General features: G+C 44.4%; 1 protein-coding gene across 1 annotated transcript in view; it reads right to left on the minus strand.

The window, feature by feature from the left end:
- ARFGAP3 (ARF GTPase activating protein 3) overlaps positions 1 to 22,946 on the minus strand; it is a 51,237-nt gene that overhangs the window by 16,709 nt on the left and 11,582 nt on the right. The window contains exons 3-11 of the mRNA XM_069581702.1: positions 19,446 to 19,518; positions 16,747 to 16,878; positions 15,080 to 15,163; positions 13,697 to 13,781; positions 11,991 to 12,053; positions 10,623 to 10,669; positions 9,924 to 10,066; positions 2,527 to 2,655; positions 1,494 to 1,616 (exon numbers count right to left, since the gene is read on the minus strand). Coding sequence (XP_069437803.1) covers positions 1,494 to 1,616; positions 2,527 to 2,655; positions 9,924 to 10,066; positions 10,623 to 10,669; positions 11,991 to 12,053; positions 13,697 to 13,781; positions 15,080 to 15,163; positions 16,747 to 16,878; positions 19,446 to 19,518 — 879 coding nt within the window. The remainder of the gene's footprint in view (positions 1 to 1,493; positions 1,617 to 2,526; positions 2,656 to 9,923; positions 10,067 to 10,622; positions 10,670 to 11,990; positions 12,054 to 13,696; positions 13,782 to 15,079; positions 15,164 to 16,746; positions 16,879 to 19,445; positions 19,519 to 22,946) is intronic.

Below are 22,946 nucleotides of genomic sequence, written 5' to 3' on the forward strand. Positions count from 1 at the left end.
TCCTTACCTGTGAACTTTGATAGGAAAATACAGAATTTCAGAATTAGAGCCTAATTAGTTAACATACATTTCTATCTGTTACGCATATGGAACTCCTTCTGGTGGTGGTGGTTTACTCACTAAGTCATGTCCAACTCTTGTGACCCCATGGACTGTAGCCCGCCAGTCTCCTTTGTCCATGGGGTTCTCCAAGCAAGAATACTGGAGTGGGTTGCCACTTCCTTCTCCAGGGGATCTTCCGGACCCAGGAATTGAGCCCAGGTCTCCTGCATTGCAGACAGATGCTTTACCGATTGAGCTCTATGAAGGAAGCCCCTGTGTGATTGCCAGTCGACAGTGATGCCCTCTGAGATGTGAGTGAGGGTGCCTCCTCTAAGGACTGCCCACACTGATGGGCACACGGTCGATCTTCCCAAACTCCACACCTGAAGGTGGCCCTCCACACGGTTAACTTAAGTATACGACAATAGTAATTAAGCATTCAGACTGAGTCACGTGACTTTTGAACTGAGTTTCTATATAAAAACAACAGCTAAACATGACATAAATAATAGGCCACAATGCCCCACGTGCATTCATTCATTAAACCCTCACGCTGCCCTGAGAGGCTGACACTGCTGGTGTCCCGACCTTACAGGTACGAGGCGGCAGCACAGGGAGGTTGGACAGGTCAGCCAAGATCACACAGTCATTAAGCGGCAGGGCCAGGACGCAAGTCCAGGCCGCCCGGCATCCCAGCCGGTGCCCACTTCCTGACACGCCAGGTTTACTTGGTGGCTGCTCAGCAGGCCTCCCCCTCCCCGGTGCTGATCAGGTTCTTGGAAGAACCGCACAGAGTGAGTCAATTCAAGTTAAACTTGTTCTCCGTCTCTGTGGGTGGCTTGAACCTGAACCACGACCTCTCCACGGTCGGCTTCACACTGGAGTTGGGTAACCTGTCCTTGTTGGAGGGTGAGGGCTTGAAGGATGGGGCCTAGGCTTTATCCCAGGAACCTCTCAGATGGCAACAGTGCTTTTCATTCATACATAAACACACACAAATAGCATTCATTTAAAATTTCATATCCTGCCAATGGGCGACTCCAGAAGCCGGTGGTATGAAAACAAAAGAATCTGCTAAAGGCGCAGCTGGGAAATATTCCAACTGTTGGAATAAGACTAAACGACAACAGATATCTTTGGGGTTTTCCGTATTTTGTGTATTTCTCCAATTTCACATTTTAGATAAATACAACTTTCCCACCTCTGATTTTAATTCCTGGCTGCTGATTTTATTTTCAAACATTTCAATATTAGCAAATATCATCCACTAAAGAAGGGGACCCCAATTTTTTCCCAAAGGACATCCTTGATTCCAGCCGAAGCTTTTAAAAACAACGAAGTAAACTTATTTGTATTTGTTCCTAATGTAAAAAAAAAAACAAACCAGAAACTCGTAAGTCTGTATCGAGCTTTTCAAAACAATACTTTCAGGATGATTTTTAACAGGTTACCTGGAGCTGGATGTAAAGTATGAGTCATCACTGTCATCACCATACTTTTTTCTCGGTTTTGCTGTGATTGGCGTTTCCTGTTCAATGGTCTGCATGTCTGAAGTCACTGAATGTGAAATACCACTTGAGAAAATAGAGAATAAGATGGAAAAAGAATAATATTAGTTCATGAAGATACATGTGTTCACCAAAGAATGCCTTTAATTTATACTCTCAACAAAAATGTACTTTATTTGGGGGGTTACAAACACGAACAATAGAAAAATACTTTTGTGGTGCAAGCAATAGAAAATACCAGACCTTAGTGGGGACTGTAACTAATTATAGAAAATACAGTCACATATGAAAGTTATGTTTATGGCATCCATTTAATGACAATCAGACCTATTTCATTTTATCTAATAATCAAATTTGGAATTTTTTGCACTGTAGTAAACACGGTTGTCTCTTGGTATCTGAGGGGAACTGGTTCTATTACCCCAGCCAACACAAATAATCCTCAGGGACACATAATTTTTCAAGGCAGAGGTCCGATGTGTCCTCCTTTGCTTGGCAAAGTAAGGAAGCTATCCTTCTCTACTTCACCCCCGCAAAAATCCTTACTATTCCTTTGTATTTTAAATCATTTCTAGTTACTAATAATACCAAATTCAAAGTAAGTGCTACATCTGTTGTCTAGTTGCTAAGTCGTGTCTCTTTGCTGATCCCATGGAAATGCTATATAAATAATTGTAAATACAACGTAAAAACGATGTAAATTGTTGTCCTTAAGTATGGTGTGCACAGAAAAAATTTGTTTTGCTTCCTGGAACTTTCTGGAATTCTCCCTATCCTGATATATTCAAATCCCAGATTGGTTGAGTCTGCAAAGGCAGAACCCCTAGATAGCGCTGAGGGCTGACTGTATTAGAACACAGCAAATGAAGGAAGTGAACAAGGAGAAGACGTTTCTGAAATGGAAATTAACAAGGAGAGTCCACGTGTGATCAGCAAACTAGCTTAAATTAGGAAATCCAAGAAAGCAGAGTCTTACCTTCTGCTATTTCCAAATCCCATGCCAAGTCTCTCTGATTCTGCCTTTTTCTTGCCACTCATATTCATCTTTTCATCTTTCTTCATCTGAATTTCAAGATCTTTATAGGCTAATCGTAGTGATGACACACTGCCAGAAAAACCGAATGCTCCTTAACTTAGCGCTGATTCTGTGCTCTTAAGTTAAAATACCGAGAACGCTAAACATGTCACACGCTTTTAGCTTGCTGCGGCTTTCCATGATTCATGATTATAAAGGCAACCTGGTGTTTTTTGGGAAAAGATCTCTTTTGAGTAGATGCTCAAGAAAAGGTGCATGCTGCTACTGCTGCTGCTAAGTCACTTCAGTCGTGTCTGACTCTGTGCAACCCCATGGACAGCAGCCTACCAGGCTCCTCTGTCCCTGGGATTCTCTAGGCAAGAATACTAGAGTGGGTTGCCACTTCCTTTTCCAATGCATGCAGGCGTGCTAAGTCACTTCAGTCGTGTCTGACTCTGTGTAACCCCATGTACAGCAGCCCACCAGGCTCCTCTGTCCATGCGATTCTTTAGGCAAGAATACTGGAGTGGGTTGCCACTGCCTTCTCCGAGCTGCATGAGTTTACAGCTAATTTATGGTTGCTGCTGAATCTAATTACTGTTCTAGCTTTACATTACTTACCATATCATAATATGTCACAACATAATATGTACTTAAATTACTTCTATAAAGGAGAGTAAAATGCAGATTTTTTTTTTTTTTCACTATATGTCCCTGGTGGCTCAGAGGTTAAAGTGTCTGCCTGCAATGCAGGAGACGTGGGTTCGATTCCTGGGTCGGGAAGATCCCCTGGAGAAGGAAATGGTAACCCACTCCAGTATTCTTGCCGGGAGAACCCCATGGACGGAGGAGCCTGGTGGGCTACAGTCCATGGGGTCGCAAAGAGTCCGACATGACTGAGCGACTTCACTTTCACTTTCACTTTCACTTTATACGTCCACATTATGTAACAAAAGTATGAGATTAGTCTCACTGGTTTGTTCTGGTTTAAGATTATATATATATATGTGTGTGTGTGTATGTGTGTGTGTGTGTGTTGTGTTGGGCTTAGTCGCTCAGTCAAGTCCGACTCTTTCTGAGTCCATGAACTGTAGCCCATCAGACTCCTCTGTCCATGGGATTCTCCAGGCAAGAATGCTGGAGTGGGTTGCTATGCCCTCCTCCAGGGGATCTTCCCAACCCAGGGATCAAACCCAGGTCTCCAGCATTGCAGGCAGATTCTTTACCATCTAAACCACTAGGGAAGCTCAAGAATACTGGAGTGGGTAGCCCATCTGTTCTCCAGGGGATCTTTCCGACCCAGGGATCAAACCCGAGTCTCCCAAATTGCAGGCAGATTCTCTACTAGCTGAGCTACCAGAGAAGTCCAAATATATAGGGAATGACTCCAATATTCTTGCCTCGAGAATTCCATGGACAGAGGAGCCTGGCGGGCTACAGTCCATGCGGTCACAAAGAGTTGGACACGACTGAGTGACTAACACTTTCACTTTTCATATATATATAAATATATTTGACTTAATAGATACATTAAGAAGGGATTACTGCATTGCAAAAGGATTCTTCAGTTTATGAGAAAATTTCCCCTAGGGTTTCTCTCTTTTAAAAAAATATTTATTTGGCTGCAGTGGGTCTTAGCTGTGGCACACAGGCTCTCCAACTGTGGCATGTGGGATCTAGTTCCCTGACCAGGGATCGAACCGAGGCTACCTAGCATTAAGAACACGGAGTCTCAGCCACTGCACCATTAAGGAAGTCCCCCATAAGGTCTCTTTACGGAACCAGGCTCTGAGAGAATTCACAATGGAGCTGCCATTCCTCAGCCAACAGTTTCCTCTGCACCACCAGTCAGATGCTCATCACCTATCTACAAATACTTGCGACAAATAAAGCACCCAGTGCGGGGGAGGGAGGGGAGATGAATGAAACACTGTCCCTTACTCTTAGGCTTCCAAAAATGCTACAGATACTTAATTTTTTATGAAGAAAACCAGGCCTATATTCACAAGAGTATATTATCATATTAGTAAATAGCAACAAAATTTCAGGGACTGGAAAAATGATATACCTACATTATCAAGATTTCTAAGATACTGTCCATTTCAGAAAATTTTATAAAATGTCACAAATTCCTCATGAGAAAGGTACTATATAAACTCCCTAATAATATAAATATACTTCTCTGTAGTGAAAGGAAGTGATAACAGAATTTCTTACTGGGAGAAAATAATCTTGCTTTTGCTGTTTCCCTTCTTAATGAGTCAAGCAGGATTTCTGTTTCTTGTTGTTGCTTATATATATGCTTCTCCCACTAGACATTTCTTTACAGCAAGAACATTGCTTTGTATACCTGGAGTTTATCACACCCTGGCATTAAAGAAATGGATGCCTTCATTCTTTTTATATTTAATTTGGCGGTGCCAGGTCTTAGTAGCGGCACACAGGTCTTCAGTTGCGACACGTCGATTCTTAGTTGCAGCATGTGAGATCTAGTTCTCTGACCAGGGGTCGAACTCAGGCCCCTTTCATTGGCAACTTGGAGTCTTAACTACTGGACCACCAGGGAAGTCCCTCTATTTCGTTTTAAAGTGGCCATTTGTTTTCTTTACTGTTATTCCTTCAGATCAGGTAATGGTAATACGTCTACTGTTCCCACCCCACCCCCACCCCCCCACCAAACTGTACTTGAAGGAGGAAAATAAGCAATCTTCTTTCAAGTATAATTTTGGGGAGAAAACAGTAGATCTGTTTAAAATCACAAAAAGCTATAACTGTGGTAACAGAGTCTTCTGGAGATGAATGGATTGGGATGAAGAATTTCAGGAGAGTACGAGATGGGGAAGCTCTCCCTTTTGGGGGACCTGCTGGGGAGCTGGTGCTGTCGCTCGTTAAAAGCGTGCACTTTACCGTGCAGGCTCTGGAAGCACTAACACAACAAGAAGCTGGGACTCCGCGTGTCTCAGACCTACAGGAGCCCTTCCAGGACCGGCAGGGAGGAGGGCCGGCCACGACCTCAGGACTCAGGGAGAGCCCAGGAGCAGCTCCTGGCTCCTCTTACTCTCCTACTGGCTGTGCGCACAGACCTCTCTGAGGACGAAATGCCCGGTAAGGATGCGGCTGCTGCACGGGTAGTTTAGTTCACACTCAGAACAGACAGGAATCGGCACTGCTCCTGACAGCTGACTGAACTAACTTTATGTACGGCCATTTTAAGAAATGAAGCTGCAGAAGACTAGCATGAAGCGTGGGCACTCTTGGGGGCTCCCCGGTGGTCCCGGGGCCGGGACTGTGCCCTCCTAATGCAGGGGACCTGGGCCCGCTCTCTGGGAACTAAGATCCCACGTGCCACAGCTGAGACCCAGTGCAGACAAACAAATACATTGTTGTTTAGCCGCTAAGTCGTGTCCAACTGCTTTGTGACCCCATGGACTGTAGCCCACCAGGCTCCTCTGTCCATGGGATTCTCCAAGCAAAATACTGGAGTGGGTTGCCATTTCCTTCTCCGGGGGATCTTTCAGACCCAGGGATCGAACCTGCATCTCCTGCATTGCAGGCAGATTCTTTACCTCTGAGCCACCAAGGAAGCCCCAAATAAATAAGTAAATATTAAAAAGTAAATAAATAAACAAAGCCTGGGTACTTTCTCACAGCTGGCACAGCACTGGTTTGGTGAAACTGAGCTGTGATGCATCTGAGCAGTACTGGTTTGGTGAAACTGAGCTGTGATGCGTCTGAGCAGCAGGGTGGTGGTCAGGGCCTGGAGTGCAGCTCTTCTGAACAAAGGGATTCGCTGGGTTCCCGAGTCCAGTTCATAAACACCCCACAATCTGCATGTTTGCATTCAGCTGTATCGAGCAGTCCTGATTAAGGCTGGTGCTGTCTCTAATATTAACACACTAGTCTCTGTTCCCCTGACCTGCAGGGAGGGGATTGCTGCTTTCTGATTCCCCGTCTCCTGTTCTGATCAGGTGAGGATTTTACTGGTTCTCTGGGAAAACCTCATGCACGAGTGATCTGCACGGAGTCCACTCCTAAACACACTCAAATTGAACCTTCCCCCTTTCTCAGTGTCAAGAAAGCTAGCTAAGTCAGAGACATCAAAGTGAAGTCTGTGAGAGCTTACAGTGAGTCTTATACAGAGCACCTCAAATCACTCAGTATGCCAGCAAATTTGGAAAACTCAGCAGTGGCCACAGGACTGGAAAAGGTCTGTTTTCATTCCAATCCAAAAGAAAGGCAATGCCAAAGAATGCTCAAACTACCACACAGTTGCACTCATCTCACATGCTAGCGAAGTAATGCTCAAAATTCTCCAAGCCAGGCTTCAACAGTACGTGAACTGAGAACTTCCAGATGTTTAAGCTGGATTTAGAAAAGGCAGAGGAACCAGAGATCAAATTGCTAACATCCACTGGATCATAGAAAAAGCAAGAGAATTCCAGAAAAACATCTACTTCTGCTTCATTGACTATGCTAAAGCTTTTGGCTGTGTGGATCACAACCGTCGTGTCCGACTCTTTGCAACCCCATGGACTGTAGCCCGTGAATCTCCTCTGACCATGGAATTTTCCAGACAAGAATACTGAGTGGGTTGCCATTTCCTCCTCCAGGGGATCTTTCTGACCCAGGGATCAAACCCGAGTTTCCTGTGCCTCCTACTGTGGCAGGCAGGTTCTTTACTTCTGAGCCACCTTTGTGTGCTGTGAGCTTAGTTGCTCCGTCGTGTCCGACTCTTTGTGACCCCGTGGACTGTAGCCCGCTAGGGGGATTCTCCAGGCAAGAATGGGTTGTCATGCCCTTCTCCAGCGGATCTTCCCAACCCAGAGACTGAACCCAGGTCTCACGCATTGCAGGCGGACTCCTTACCATCTGAGCCACCAGGGAAGCCCCTGACATCGCAAATATTTAACCTAAATAACAGTTTAGTGCTGCCCCCTAGGTGCTGTGAGTTAAATGATAATGAGGAGTAACCACCCATTTCAGATGCTCCAGGCTTATCATAGGAAGCCCACTGAGCAAACTGTGAGCATGAATAGCAAGAAACTACCCTGACTGAAATGGCAATCCACTCCAGTATTCTTGCCTGGAGAATCCCATGGACAAAGAAGTCTAGTAGGTTACAGTCCACGGGGTCGCAAAGAGTCGGACCCGACTGAGCGACTTCACCTTCACACTGACCGAGCACCTATTAGGTGCCAGGCACTGTCTGATGCACTCTAATGAGCATAAACTAAATGAATCCCCTAACAATCTTGTAAAGTAAGTACCAGTGTTTTCTTCATTATACAGCCTGTAGTAATGAAGCCACGCTAAAAGAGATAGGGGCTTCCCTGGTGGCTCAGATCGTAACGAATCTGCCTGCAGTGCGGGAGACCCAGGCTCAATCCCTGGGTCGGGAAGATTCCCTGGAGGAGGGCATGGCAACCCACTCCAGTGTTCTTGCCTGGAGAGTCCCCACGGACAGAGGAACCCACCTTGTGGGCTAAAGACTCAGACACGACCGAGTGACTAACACACACACACAAGAGATACACGTGACAACAAGAGAAAACACCATATAAATAAAACACACACGTGCACAAAACAGGAATCCAAGATGCCTGCCATCTCTTCTCTCCTTATGGCCCTGGACCCTTATGCCCAGTCACCAGTCCTTTCCAGACAGCCGCGTGTCCCTTCTGTTTTCAACACAATGACATCCTCTCAAGAACCTTAAGGAGCTACTTAAAACAAATCTCTGGTCTGGCCTCCTGGCTTCCAGTTCTCCCCCCATTCTTTCTGCCTTGGATATCACAACCAAACACACTTTCCAAAACCCACCCCTGCTTCAGGGCACTCTCCTCAGATGAGATGCAAAACCGCCAGCTGGTCTGACTTCAGGGTGACCCACGGCATCACTCCCAGGTCTCCAGTCCAGGCAGGACCCCGGAGCCACTGCCTGGATTCCCTCTTCCTCATCCTCCTAGGCTCTTCCTTTCTCCCTCTCTCTGCCATCGCCCTCAAGTCTGACTCTGAGACCTCTTCAAGATTCAGGCTTAGTACCTCCGGAGATACCACCATACCCAAAACCTTCCATCGTACAATTAGAATTTAGTCTCCAGGTCCAATGGGGCTTCACATTATAAACACCATTTTCATTACTGAGATAAAATTCACATATTATAAAATTCACCTTTTTAAAATGCACAATTCAGTTTAACATATTCACAAGGCTGTCACCATCACCTCTAATTCCAGAACATTTTCATCACCTCAGAAGAAATCCCACCCACCCACAGTCCACCCTTCTCTCCCCTCTGCCCTTGGCCCTGGAAACCACCAGTCCGCTTCTGTCTCTTGATCTGCCTGATTTGGACAGTCCACATCTAAGCAATCATAAAATATGTGGTCTTTTGTGGCCAGTGTCTTTCTCAGCGCAAATTTTTCAAGATTTGTGCATGCTACACCATGTATCAGTACCTTACCCCTTTTCAGGGCTAAGTAATATTCTGCTGTGTGGACACACAGATTTTGTCCATCTGTTCACTAGTTCGTGGAGATCTAGGTTGTGTCTGCTTTTCAGCTATAGGGATTAATACTGCTATGAACATGTGTACAAGTTTTTGTGTGACTTTGTGGGCATATACATTACTTTCTCTGAGAATATACTGTGGAGTGGGACTGCTGGGTCATATGGTAACTTTGCCACCAGCAAAGCATGAGGGCTCCAGTTTCTTAATTCTCACCAACACTTGTTTGCCGTCTTCTTGATCACAGCTCCCTGAGAGTGAGGAGGTGTCTCCCTGTGGCTTTGACTTGCATTTCCCTAACAACGCTGAGCATCTTTCCTGTGGCAGTACCTCCTGACACATCTCTGTCTTTCCCTTCGTGTTGACCCCACCCAAATCCTGTCCACACAATTTCAACTGGAAACGGTGGCTGCCCTCCATAAATACTGTCTCTCTCCTTCTCATCTACACGTCCATGTGGTATTAACTCTCATAAAACCAAATTTTGCATTTCCCTCCTCACACACAAATGTAAAAATAAATGGCATTTGGAAAGCAAATCTCAGAGCCATTTAGTTAATAGCTTTGCGTGTTACATGCATGCTAAGTCACCTCGGTCCTGTCTGACTCTTTGCGACCCCATGGACTATGGCCCGCCAGGCTCCTCTGTCCATGGGATATTCTCCAGGCAAGAATACTGGAGTGGGTTGCCATGCCCTCCTCCAGGGGATCCTCCCGACCCAGGGATCGAACCCCAGTCTCTTGCGTCTCCTGCATTGGCAGGTGGGTTCTTTACCCCTAGTGCCACCTTGGGAAGCCCAGTTAATAACTGTAGTCACTAGAATCATATTATGATTTGACCATACTTACATGGATTCTTCCTTAGGTGCTGCCCGGGACAGAAGGTCTTCCTGTGCATTCATTTTATCGACGGCTTGGGCTTGCTTTTCAATTTCATTAAAACACGTATTTGATAGTTTCTGGGCTCCCAAACTTCCTTTTTTGGCCCCAAGCTGGAGGATACAGTAGAAGATTACGTTTTACCCAAACTGTTTGAAAACATTTGCAATGACAGCTGACAGTTATTGAGGGTTATTACTTAGTCCTCACGCCTCTGTGAGGCCGGCACGGTCATCATCTCCAGGTGACGGAGGAGGACCTGAGCTCTTGTTAGGAAAGAGACTTGACCAAGATCACACAGCTGGCAAGTGACGAGGTCAGGATTCAGACCTCAGCCCTGCGTCCAGGGCGGGGCCTCTGAATGGAACCTCAGAAGCTGAACGTCCAGCTGCTGACAACCCTCCCAGCCTCGCTGCGTGACAGAGATCCCAGGGAGCCTCGGCTGATTTGTTTTCAGAGCTGTATCGCCGACAGAGAAATGTGAAACACTGCAGAAAACAGTCACCGCGTATAACATCACTCCACTGAACAAAACGAACTTTTTATCAGAGCCACATTTATCAGACTGTGGCTCAAAAACAATAGAAATTAAAATGTCAAAGGTGGCTTCCTCAAGCCCATAAGCCCTTTTAGAGCTAAATCAGCAGACAGTTTACACATAATACTTACACCTCTTTTAGCTTGATTTGGTTTCTTTTTTATGATAGAAGAAACCTCTGTCAAAAGACAAAAAGCAGAAAGTCAGACCACTGGAAATACATAATTTTCCTATTTTTAGTGTGTTTAAAAAAAAATTCTAAGATACTGCATTTTATTATTTAAGAGACTATAACATTTTCCACATTAGTTTGTCATCCAGAGACTCAAGTACCTCAATGTATTTCAGATGAACCGAGATTCATCAAAATAGAGTTCTCAGTATTTTCAGACTGTATCCAAACTCAGAGAGTATATATATTTTTTGATGGGGGGTGGGGGGAACACCATATTGCAGAGAAATAAATAGCCTGAGCTTGCCTCATTCACCACTTTCTTCAGGAGCATTTTGTATATTAGAACAGACTCTCCTAGTAATCTCTACTCTTCAAACACTTTCAAAATTGTTTTAAAATATACAGTTAGCCAGGCATTATGTATACAACTAAAGCAGCTAGGGAAGTGCTTTTCCACCCTGATTTATGTACAGATTTTATCATGCTAACCAATCAGAAATAGAAAACATTCTATTATTTTGGTAGCATTGCTTACTAAATCGCACAAAAATATATGACGCTTTTAGATAAAGTTTCTTAAAAATTGTTTTCTGGGTGAATTTTAATCATAGATTACATACTCTGTTTTTAGAATTATGTGTAAGAGACCCAGTAAGAATAAAATCTTTTTTTTTTTTTTTCTTACAAAGATGAGAATGTGACTTAACAGGAAAAGATAGCATAAACCCACAAAGATTAAAATTTTTCAGTCCTTAATGGGAGAATAACATCATTACATTCGGGGTATAAAAAAAGACATTCACGGAAATCCTCCTTTTCTTCACTTTCTTTTAGATATGCACTGGAGTAGTCTTATAACCTGCTTCCGGCTTCCCACACGCCTATTAATGCATGATGGAAATACCTGGAACATTTCTAATAGTTTGGTTATTTTTCACCAAAGCTGTTGCTTTCCAATTAATGCAGTGTGATATGCACTAATTTCAGATTACATCTCCCTGATAATGAAAAATTAGAGATTAAGTTCACCTACAATAAAATCAGAAGGAAGAAAATGCTAAGAGTTCTTGAGTGACTAGGAATGACATGGCTGTTCTGCCCTCTGCCTATGCTGGGACATAAACCAGCAAATCAGAAAGCATCAAGAGCAACCTTCACCAGGTACAGAGGCTAATGCGTTTCACAGTCACCAAGCTGGCCAAAACAGAACAGCATTTTTTGTTTAAATAAATCTCATTACATTGTAAGTTCTAGGCAGAATGTATAGACAGGATTCATTTTTTTCTTAATTAACCTCTAAATCAGACTACAGGGTAACACATACCTCCTACAGCAGCCTTTGTTGGTACATTAAGACCTTCCACACTTGGTCCTTGCTCTGGTACCCCTGAAAGTTAAAAATATTGATATCAGTGCAGAAAACAGATTCATCAAATGTGCTTTTGAATATTTACACATCCAACTTGTTCAGTACTACAAATCTTATCCAGGTAGATCAATGACTGTCTTTTCTTTTTAGCTCCACATTTTATCACTGCAAGAATTTTAATTTAAAAGTCCATTAAAATAGAAGTGTATTTTGTGTCCAGTTGCTTTGTTAGTGGTCTCCCTCATCGTTATAATCTGGAATCCTACTTTATGGTCTGGTGTTTTAAAGTAAACTGTTCTGAGATACCTAGTACATATGTGCACTATACCCCAACAGATGTCAACATTTTTGGCAAGTCTAATGTGAATCACATCAGTGATAGAAAACCTAAATATTCAGTTGCCAAGAAATCTGCTGAGTTTTCTAGCTGATCTAAAAAACTGATCCTGGTTAGGAATTCCATTAAGGCTTCTCAGGACCATCACCTGATCTTGAGGTTGCTGACTCTGCAGTCCTTCCTGTTACACTAAGTTCCTTCAAGCAGTTCCAGGCTTGACTCTCACAGGCCAGCATGACTGAGGGGCCCACCCGCCAGCAGTTCACTGATTAGGTGAAAAATGATACCTTGTTGTTGTTAATTTACACTGATTTTCTGGCTAACAAAAAATGCTCAATTTTAAAACAGAAGATGTCGGTGTTTTCATCCACGGGTGGTTTTTTTAAACCTAAGCAAGTGATGTAACTAGATTTACAATAAATATATCCTAAAATAAAATCACCAAATGTGAATTATTAGACATCAACTATTGCCAGAACGTGTACACGTGCTCAGTTGCGTCAGTCATGCCCAGCTCTTTGCGACTCCATAGACTAGTCCACCAGGCTCCTCTGTCCACCGGATTCTCCAGTCAAGAATACTGAAATGGGCTGCCATCTTCTCCTCCGGGATCTTCTTGATCCTGGGATCGAACCCACGTCTCCCACGTCTCCTGCACTGCAGGTGGATTCTTTACTGCTGAGCCACCGGGGAAGCCCATAGTTTTCTAAACTGGAATCTTGTTTCTTGATTATAAGATAGCTCAGTTAGTAAAGAATCTGCCTGCAATGCAGGAGACTCCAGTTCGATTCCTGGGTTGGGAAGATCCGCTGGAGAAGGGTTAGGCTACCCACTCCAGCATTCTTGGGCTTCCCTTGTGGCTCAGCTGGTAAAGAATCTGCCTGCAATGCAGGAGACCTGGGTTCGATCCCTGGGTTGGGAAGATCCCCTGGAGAAGGGAATGGCTACCCACTCCAGTACTCTGGTCTGCAGGATTCCATGGACTGTACAGTCCATGGGGTTGTAAAGAGTGGGACATGACTGAGGGACTTTCACTTTCACTTTTCTGATTATAAAAGTTACTTTTCTGATTATAAAAGTAACATTTACTCATGATAAAAGTTCAGTCACTTCAAAATTGTATCAAGCTGAAAGTTAAAATCCTCAGCAATTTCATTTTCCAGTGTTAACTGCATGTGTGATTTGGCTACTTTTCACAAAAGTGAGGTCATACATACTGCATGTTCAGTAATCCTCTCTCCCCGTTTTATAATGGACCATGGGCATCTTTCCTGGTAGATGCAGGGGCCTCATTTTCTAGGAGTTCCTCGAGTCTCAGTCTTACCTTCACTGCTCGCTGGAGGTGTGTCCACGTTCCTCGGAGTTAAAGAAGGTTCTGGCTGTGCTGATGCCCAGCCTGTGGTGCTCACCTGAAGCCAGGGGAGAAAAGTCGTTACCAGCAAAGCAAGGAAAGTCATAAAAAACAAACTTCAAAAAAAGTGAGTCACTAAGTCCGGTCCACATGCCAGGGGAGTGGGTTAAGCCCCACGTCCTGAACGGTGGAAAGTATACGCATGATTTGGAATTTTCTGTAAGGAAGAAGACTGTCCCTTCCCACCATTCCTTTACGCAATCATCCATTTACATCAGTAACGGACTCACGGATATTGGCCAATTCTTTGTGTTACAGCCCAGTACTATCATTATTTCTTTTGTTGTTCAAACGGATCCGGCTCTGACCACCTTCAGCCATGTCCTTGTCCAATCCCCCGCCCTGGCCTCCTAGCACTCCCTTACTTCCAGCACCTCTGGGTACCTCTAGTTGCCCGTGCAAGTCCAATCCTAGGATCAGCTGCCTCTCCAAAGGTAGCCCTGGTTCCTTTTATTGGAGAACAGCATTTAGAAATGAGGGTGTGGGTGCTGGGTGTGCCTGTCGCCCTGGGGCGTCTCTGTCTCTAGGCCTCATAGTGGACAGAGCTAGGTGATATACCGTGTGTGTACACCAACCCACACATACACACAGACCTACAGTTAGTTCTCCATCACATGTTCATTCTTGCAATAGCCTTGAGAGATGTTCTATGTACATAGCTAACAGGGGCAATGAGATTCAAATCCCTTTTCAAATCTGGGTTTAAACAAATGTCTTCATTCTTTCTTTCAGTTACACTGTGCAGCTTGTGGGATCTTAGTTCCTTGACCAGGGATCAAACTTGCACTGCCCCCATGGGAAGCGCAGAGTTACAACCACTGGACAGCCAGGGAAGTTCTTCAAACTGTCTTTGTTCTTTGTCAATTGCAAAGCTCTGAAATGCACTGGGCAGGCCCCTGGTAAGACTTCTGCCTCCCAGGAAGCTGGGTACAGGGCATGGGACTGAATTCCAGACGGCAGGATGTGAGCAGAAGCAATGCTGCCTCTAGACTGTAAAAGGCCGGGGCACTGCTTCCCTGGATGTGGACGTCTGTCCTCCTCCCACTGGCCAGGAAAGGTCATGAACTGGAGCGGCCACTCTGGACCCTGAGATGGGAGCAACACCGGGCTGAGATGAGCAGCCCTGGATGACCCTGAACTACTGCTGGGAAATTTATTTCTCCCGTAAGTGACTGTCTCAGGGCTGTTGGTTACAGCAGCTTAGACTCTGTCCTAACTGAAACACTTGAAATACATGCCCTTTAAAATTCATGTCAGAGGAGCACACTTTAAAACTATGCAAAGCATAACACATACCTCAGGAGAAGCATGAGAGGCAAAAAAATCTTCCTCCTTCGGTGGCGGGGACGAAGGAGGGACCACACAGCTATCAAGCCAGAGCTGGAACAGAACACACGCACTGCTCAGCACTTCACCTGTTTCCGAGGGTTTATTTAATACAGTTCCCTCCCTTTCCAGAGGCCTGTCGCTAAAGATCCGTACTTTCCACTATTATAAAGTCAGGGTTCCCGAGCACATTTTAGCAACGCACTGATCTAGTAACTTGTGCTGCCAAGCCCTGTGGAAGACAAAAGGCAGCTCCCCGAGCCACTTCTGAAAGAGGAAGACCAAGGACTTCACGTCCACGTGCACGTTCCATGCTTTGTGGATTCCACATTTGTGAATTCGCCTACTCTGCAACTAACTTGTGACCCTAGATCTGCTGCCCTGCCTGAACACGTGCAGAAATGCAGAGAACGTGTCGTCCATGGTGCGATGTTTCCGCTCCTGTTGCAAGCACGGGTGCTTTTTACGGTCTGTTGACGGACATGTTTTTGTGCTTTGCATTAGCGTATGTCATTTACGACGGCCCCGATCTCAGTGCTAAGTGCCACCTCGTGTAACTAAGCACAGAGATGCAGTTAGATGAGCTTCACTCAGCTCAAGCCACAGTGCCCTTGGCCACAGGCTCAGAGTCAATGTGTCAACAATATCCACTGAAGAAGGTATCTTCACTTTTTAAGAAATTTTTTGTTTTTTAATGTGGACCATTTTTAAAGTATTTAATCTGATACAATATTGCTTCTGTTTCATGTTTTGGTCAAGGCATGTGGGATCTTAACTCCCCAACCAGGGACTGAAACCACGCCCTCTCCTGCAATGGAAGGTGGAGGGTGAAGTCTCAACTAATGGAAGTGAAGTGGAAGTCGCTCAGTCATATCCAACTCTTTGCGAGCCCATGGCCTATACAGTCCATGGAATTCTCCAGGCCAGAATACTGGAGGGGGTGGCCTTTCCCTTCCCTAGAGGATCTTCCCAATCCAGGGATCGAACCCAGGTCTCCGCATGGTGGGCAGATTCTTTACCAGCTGAGCCACAAGGGAAGCCTGACAAGGTGGTAATAATTAAGAATGACGCCCACGTTTCTGACTTAGGCAACCTGGCAGATGATGGTGATGCCAATTATTAGAGCTAGGAAATACTGGAAAGGGGGCATGATGGGAGGGAAGATAAGAACATATGTATTTAGTCACAATATAAAAATGTTAGGTCACATGATACAGCTAGCTCTTTTTTATAAATATCTGTTATATCTTGAACATTTAATTCTTATAATGTTAAAAAACTTTCAGCTTTTCACTTTATGGATTATTTTCTTCCTAAGTCTATTGGCACATTTTTATTATTAGAAACAGATATAAAGAACAATGGAAAGCCAGGGAATTCCCTGAAAGAGGTGTCTTTAAACAAAGAGCATGTAAAACGAGGTCAGTGTTGATCAGCTGACATATAAAAGTGACGCTGCAGGGCTGTTGAGTAGTGTTCACGGCAACGTTTTAGAGCAGGACGGTGAATGATGACAACCCGCTCCATGCTGTCTCCTTGTAAGAGAATCTGGCCAGGAAGTTTTACGGTTTGGGATATAAAGGACTTTTTCTGTTGAAACGAACGTTCAGAGGATGGAGCCCCGCCCCCGTGCTTACGTCAGTGCCGTGCTTCCGGGTGGCCTGGGAGGCCAGCCCCTTGATCCTCTCCCTGTAGAGCTGGGCGGCACGGCTGTTGTACTTGGCGTTGGTGTCATTGGTGTCACACCCGTGCTGATGGAAAAAGGAAGACTGCGGAGGAAAGGACTCGGGTTAACGGCAGGGCTGCGCTAAATCCAGCAGGGTGACCAAAACCATTTACTGCACGCTATGAAGGGCCTTTTTGAAAATACTAGTGAAAACCAAAATAATTTAAACTGTGAAAGAGTTTTATAACATTTTTCCTTGTAGAAGGAGTAATACCTTCCACAGACGTAACATTAATATTCTGGTAAAAGCAACACGAGACGTGCCTCGCAGAATGAAATAACTGGGCCCTCGATGCTGCACTCGGGCACCTCCATCGCTCTGAACTTATCTGAGCGCACACTTTCAACTCAGGACTGCGTCTAACTTGTGCGATCGACCTTTAGCGTAGTCCTACTAAATTGGAACTTTCTTTTCTTTTCTTTGCATCTATATGAGATGATTTATTTATGAGTTTAGGCTCTGCCGTGTGGCTTGCAGGGCCTCAGTTCCCGAACCATGGACCGAACCTGGGCCATAGCAGGAAGCACTCGGAATGCTAACCACAGGGGCTGCCTAAGTGGGAATGTCTGATAAACCAGTTAAGTAAGAGCCAAGCTAACCCTCTCCTTGTTGAGCACTATTTCCTCATCGGTGGAGACCACAGCACAGACAAGGTGCTGAAGCAGGTACTTAGACAGTTAGAGCACTCTGCTTGCAGCACCTCTGAAGGATCTCTGTACAGACATGAATTACAGCATGCACAGCTTAATTAAAGCAGGTGTTTCAAAAGCCTGTGTGAGTGATCCTTTTGTGACTTCAATGGGACAAATAACGGCACTGGGCGCCCACAGGTACCGGGTCCTGTCTAAGGTCTTGGTGGATACCATCACATCAAACCCTCATGGGCACACTCTCAGACACATGCTGTTTACAGATGAGCCAGAAGCAGAGAGGTCCAACAAGCTGCCCAGCGTCACACAGGCTAGCAAGGCGCAGAGCTGGCATTCAAACCCAAGCTTCTGCTGGAACTTAGCGACCACCAACTGACCTGCCCCCTCCACTCCCCCACGTCAGCTGGCTGAGACAGGAAACTGCTCTCTGGAGCTGGGCGGTGACCCTACAACCTTACGAAGGTTTGGAAACAGGACAGAGACTATCGAACCAACAGTATTAACGTGAAGAACAAGTTTGTAGACATCATGAACATGGGCATGGTTTTCTAATCACATGCTTGAAATACTGAAGGCTTACATTCTCAACAGGGGAATGTTGCTTGGAAAGTGAAAAAAAAAGACTTGGTTATTACCATACTTTGTAGCCTTCCAAAGATCACCCCTACCTGTCAAAAATCATAGTCCTTGGTATTTAATTTCTCTCACTAGGGAAAACTAAATCCAATTTAAATTTAAAACAAGCTAACTGATGAATTTAAATCTCATTTTTCTGCTTAGGGAACAGTAATGAAGAAAAAGGCTGAGACACTGATCCAAAGGAAACCGGTATTTTGAAAATTATTCTTTTAGATTGACTATTTTAATTTTGAATATTTAATTGAAGCTCGATATAAATTGTACTTGAAATGGACACCAATTTGATTTCTAATACTTTGAGTATTTATTTTTATTTATTTACTTGGCTACACCAGGTCTTAGTTGCCGCACATGGGAGCTTCACTGGGGCATGTAGGATCTAGTTCCCAGACCCGTGATCAAACCTGGGACCCCAGCATTAGGAGCAAGGAGTCTTAGCCGCTGGACCACCAGGGAAGTCCCTTTCTAAAAAAAAAAATGCATATACATTTATTTTTATTCACTGATTTTTAATACTTTGAACATTTAATGGTATGTCTCAAGGAATTCTACTTACTCAACCTATATCATTTTGGCATACTGCTATAAACATATAATGGTATTTTATATAAAGGGAGATTTTGCTGGCTAGATTTGTAAAGCTGCCAGTTTAGTGTTTTAGAAATCAGATATATTGAATTTGAAAATGAAATTTAAAATGGTTGAGGATCCTTAGCTAGGTTTCTAAATGGGGTTAAGGAAATTTGCTCTTTTATTATAAGTTAATCGAACACGTCAAAAGCTACTTTTACAGAGAAATTACTAAGTTTATAAATTGACACATGATATTTACATACTATATTTGAAGATTTGGAAAATGGCTTTTTAAATTTGTAGATTTAATAAATAAAATTGAGATAAAAGAACCTCGAAGCATTCCATCCAAGTACAAAAGACACCCGCAGATATTAAAAAACTGTATTATCACAAAGAAGCCTCCCAGTTCCTCTGCATCATCACTCCTGTTTCCTTTTTCTTCCAAGCACTGCCACCTGTTGCCTTCTTGGTTATTTACTTCTTTACTTGCTCTCTGTCTCTGCCGGTAAGGGAGGCGTCTCAGTCATCTGCCCATCACTGTATCCTAGCCCAGGGCTTCTTGTTTATCAGGCTTCTAATAGATCTCTGGATAAACAAGCCATCTGGGTCACCCAGCTCATAAGCCCACCACGTCTTCCCACCGTCCAGCAGTGCCTCCTGCACTCTTACATGCAAACGCTGAACTTCTTTACGAGTGCAACACACGTGTACAAGAAGAAAACGAGAAACCTAAGGTGAACTTACTGCATTCGCATTTCCTCCAACTTGCATGCATCGCAATTGAAACCAAGACCAGTTAGAATCCAACTCTGTAGATCTAAATGGAAAAAAGTATTTTGAAATGTTAATACTGTTCGTCCCCAGAATCAGGCCACTCGACTCTTGAGAATAAGATTTCCTCAACCTGCAGGATCCTGAAGAAGTCTAAGTTTCCGTTAACAGTGACACATGCTTCTGGGATGCTGGAGCTCCAGGGAATGACAGTCGGTACAAGCTGCTCCTGGACCCTCTCACCCTTCCTAGAAGCCAAGGCTCTGAAAAGCGATGTACCGTTTGGAGTTTTTCCAGGTCAGCTATTGATTTGTCCAGTTTGACCCTTAACAGCAGCCTGGAGGATGCTCACAGTCTTATCAAGTAGAAGGGACCCACTCAACATCACCACCATCAGGGAGGGGAGAAAACCCAGGATTTAATGTTGCTGAAGTGAAAACTGTGTGCTTCCTATCGCCACGGTGCCTTGTACCCGACTTGTTTATAATCTAAGAGCAAGGCAAAAGCAGTAACTATAGTCCCTAACTATAAAAATTTACCAAGCGATCTCTGTAGACAATATTAGAAATCTTTCCATTGAATCCATAGACAAAACAAGGCTGTTTAGAGCATAAACATAGAGCAAAAAACAAGGCTGTCCCTACATTCAACACTAGCTTTTCCCACACTAACTGGTAAGGAACGTGGGCATTTTGAAATGGGTATAGGTTGAACCTCCATCCTTTACTAATGGGCAAGGTAGAAAGAAAAGAAGCTCCATATTCATCAAAAAATATCCTCTTATGCTGCCTTTCCTGTTTCTCTTATTTCTCTGCCTATTGGTATTGTTTAACTTTTGTAAATATTAGGACATTATTTTGAGGCCAATAGCTACCTTAAGATTAATACTAATACATATTATTAAATATACATAGGACAAACTGACTTCATGGTAATATATGAAAAGTAAAAAATTAAACCCTACTTTATAAGAAACAGATTTCTTATGAAAGACAAAAAAAAATCTTTCTTTGGAATCTGAATACCAAGCAAGGTGATTAAATTATGTATATTGTTCTGAAATTCTTTCTCTGAAAGACCTTGCTTAGTCATCACATTTTCATGAATTCCCCCAGGCTAAGTTAGGTGCCATCCCCACCTCTTGGGACACAAGGTGGCAGTCAACAGCACAATCTCTGGAGGGAGCTTCAAAGTGCAAATCTCTACTCTGTAACTACGAGCTGCATGGCCTTGGGGAAATCACTTAACCTCTCTGCATCTTACTTTCCTCATCTGTAAAGTAGGGATAATTATAGTAGTATCTATTTCACTCTTATAGAAATGAGCTAATATTGGAAAGGTGCTGGCTCACAATCAATACCATATGGCTAAAATTCTCATCGCCACCATCATTATAGTCACAGCATCACTGTCACCACCATCATCATCATCACCATCACCACCAGCACCACCAGCACCACCATCACCACCATCACCACCATCACCACCAGCACCACCAGCACCACCATCACCACCAGCACCACCAGCACCACCATCACCACCATCACCACCAGCACCACCAGCACCACCAGCACCACCATCACCACCATCACCACCAGCACCACCAGCACCACCAGCACCACCATCACCACCAGCACCACCAGCACCACCATCACCACCATCACCACCAGCACCACCAGCACCACCAGCACCACCAGCACCACCATCACCACCATCACCACCAGCACCACCAGCACCACCAGCACCACCATCATCATCACCACCAGCATCACCACCAGCACCACCATCACCACAACCACCATCACCATCACCAGCATCACCACCATCACCACCACCATCACCACCATCACCACTAGCACCACCAGCACCACCATCACCATCACTAGCACCACCACCACCAGCACCACCATCACCACCACCACCACCAGCACCACCAGCACCACCATCACCACCATCACCATCACTACCACCACCACCACCAGCACCATCACCAGCACCACCAGCACCATCACCACCAGTACCACCATCACCACCAGCACCACCAGCACCACCAGCACCACCATCACCACCAGCACCACCAGCACCACCATCACCATCACTACCACCACCACCACCAGCACCATCACCAGCACCACCAGCACCATCACCACCAGTACCACCATCACCACCAGCACCACCAGCACCACCATCACCACCACCACCAGCACCACCAGCACCACCAGCACCACCAGCACCATCACCACCACCACCAGCACCACCAGCACCACCAGCACCACCAGCATCACTGTGGTGACTCTGTCGCACTGTTACAAGCAGCAAGCTCCAGGGGACAGGAACACCCCATATTTTTCTCTCAACTCCTAGCACAGGCACATACTAGGTACCTTGCTTTAAATATTTTTAAAAGTCCTAAAATTGAGGCTATAAGTATTCAGATTTGCTAACCTACCTCACAACTTTTAATCATAAACTATCTTAAAAAAAAACACCAAGTATTTCATTTTTTTTATACAAAAGTATTTGTATTTTATTTATCTATTTTTGGCCACACCTCATAGCATGTAGGATCTTAGTTCCTGGACCAGGAATCAAACCTGCACCCCTTGCACTCGAAACTCGGAGTTTTAACCACTGAACCACCAGGGAAGTCCCCAAGCCAAATATTTCTATATCTATATTTCTTAGAAATAAAAGGAAGAACTGATTGTGTTTAAACTGACCTGACAGAGATTTTCTCTGCCAACATTGGAATTTCAAAATAAAACGTTGATGGTACTGGACTCTGAATATAGTCAACCTTAAGAGGCCATTCGAACTGCTTGTCAGTTCCCGTTCCTATAGGAGGAGGTGACTCCCTGTAGGTTGTATCTCACCTTTAATTTAGATTAAGAGAAGTGGAAAAGGCAAGGGCCTATGACAGTGCTAATAAAAAGGAAAGCAAGGAAAGCAAGAGAAGTTGGAGAATTAGTGTCACTTTAACAAAACAGCTTCTGTTAACAAATTAGGTCAATGGAAAAACAGGTTTCCCACAACTTCTGTAATCCTTATATGTCAACACATAACTGCCTTAAAAACTGCATGAATTAGCTTCACTGATGGCTGCTGTAACCAGTATTTTTTTTTGTAAGTAGAGCATTTAAATGGATTTCAGAAACTTATGAAATCAGAACGAATCTCACAAATAAACATGACAAAGTTATCATGTAATCAAAAATTGTAAGTGGAGTAAATTACACCATAACTAGTAATCTAGACTCTCACAGACAAGCCCAGCAACGGCTTTCAGGCAGCCATTTGTTTATAACTGGCTTGATGGGCTAATTCAAGGTCACAGGAGATGTTGCATTTCTAAGCTAACATAAAAAGGTTCTCCTCTTTCGTCCACTAAGCTGGCACCCAGATAATTCAGATCTGATCACTGTCAACAAGCTGGCGGCTTGCCACGTGCCAGGATCCATGCGAGTTCATTCGCTC

Source organism: Ovis canadensis, chromosome 3, assembly GCF_042477335.2.
Source record: "Ovis canadensis isolate MfBH-ARS-UI-01 breed Bighorn chromosome 3, ARS-UI_OviCan_v2, whole genome shotgun sequence".
NCBI classification, from domain to species: domain Eukaryota; kingdom Metazoa; phylum Chordata; class Mammalia; order Artiodactyla; family Bovidae; genus Ovis; species Ovis canadensis.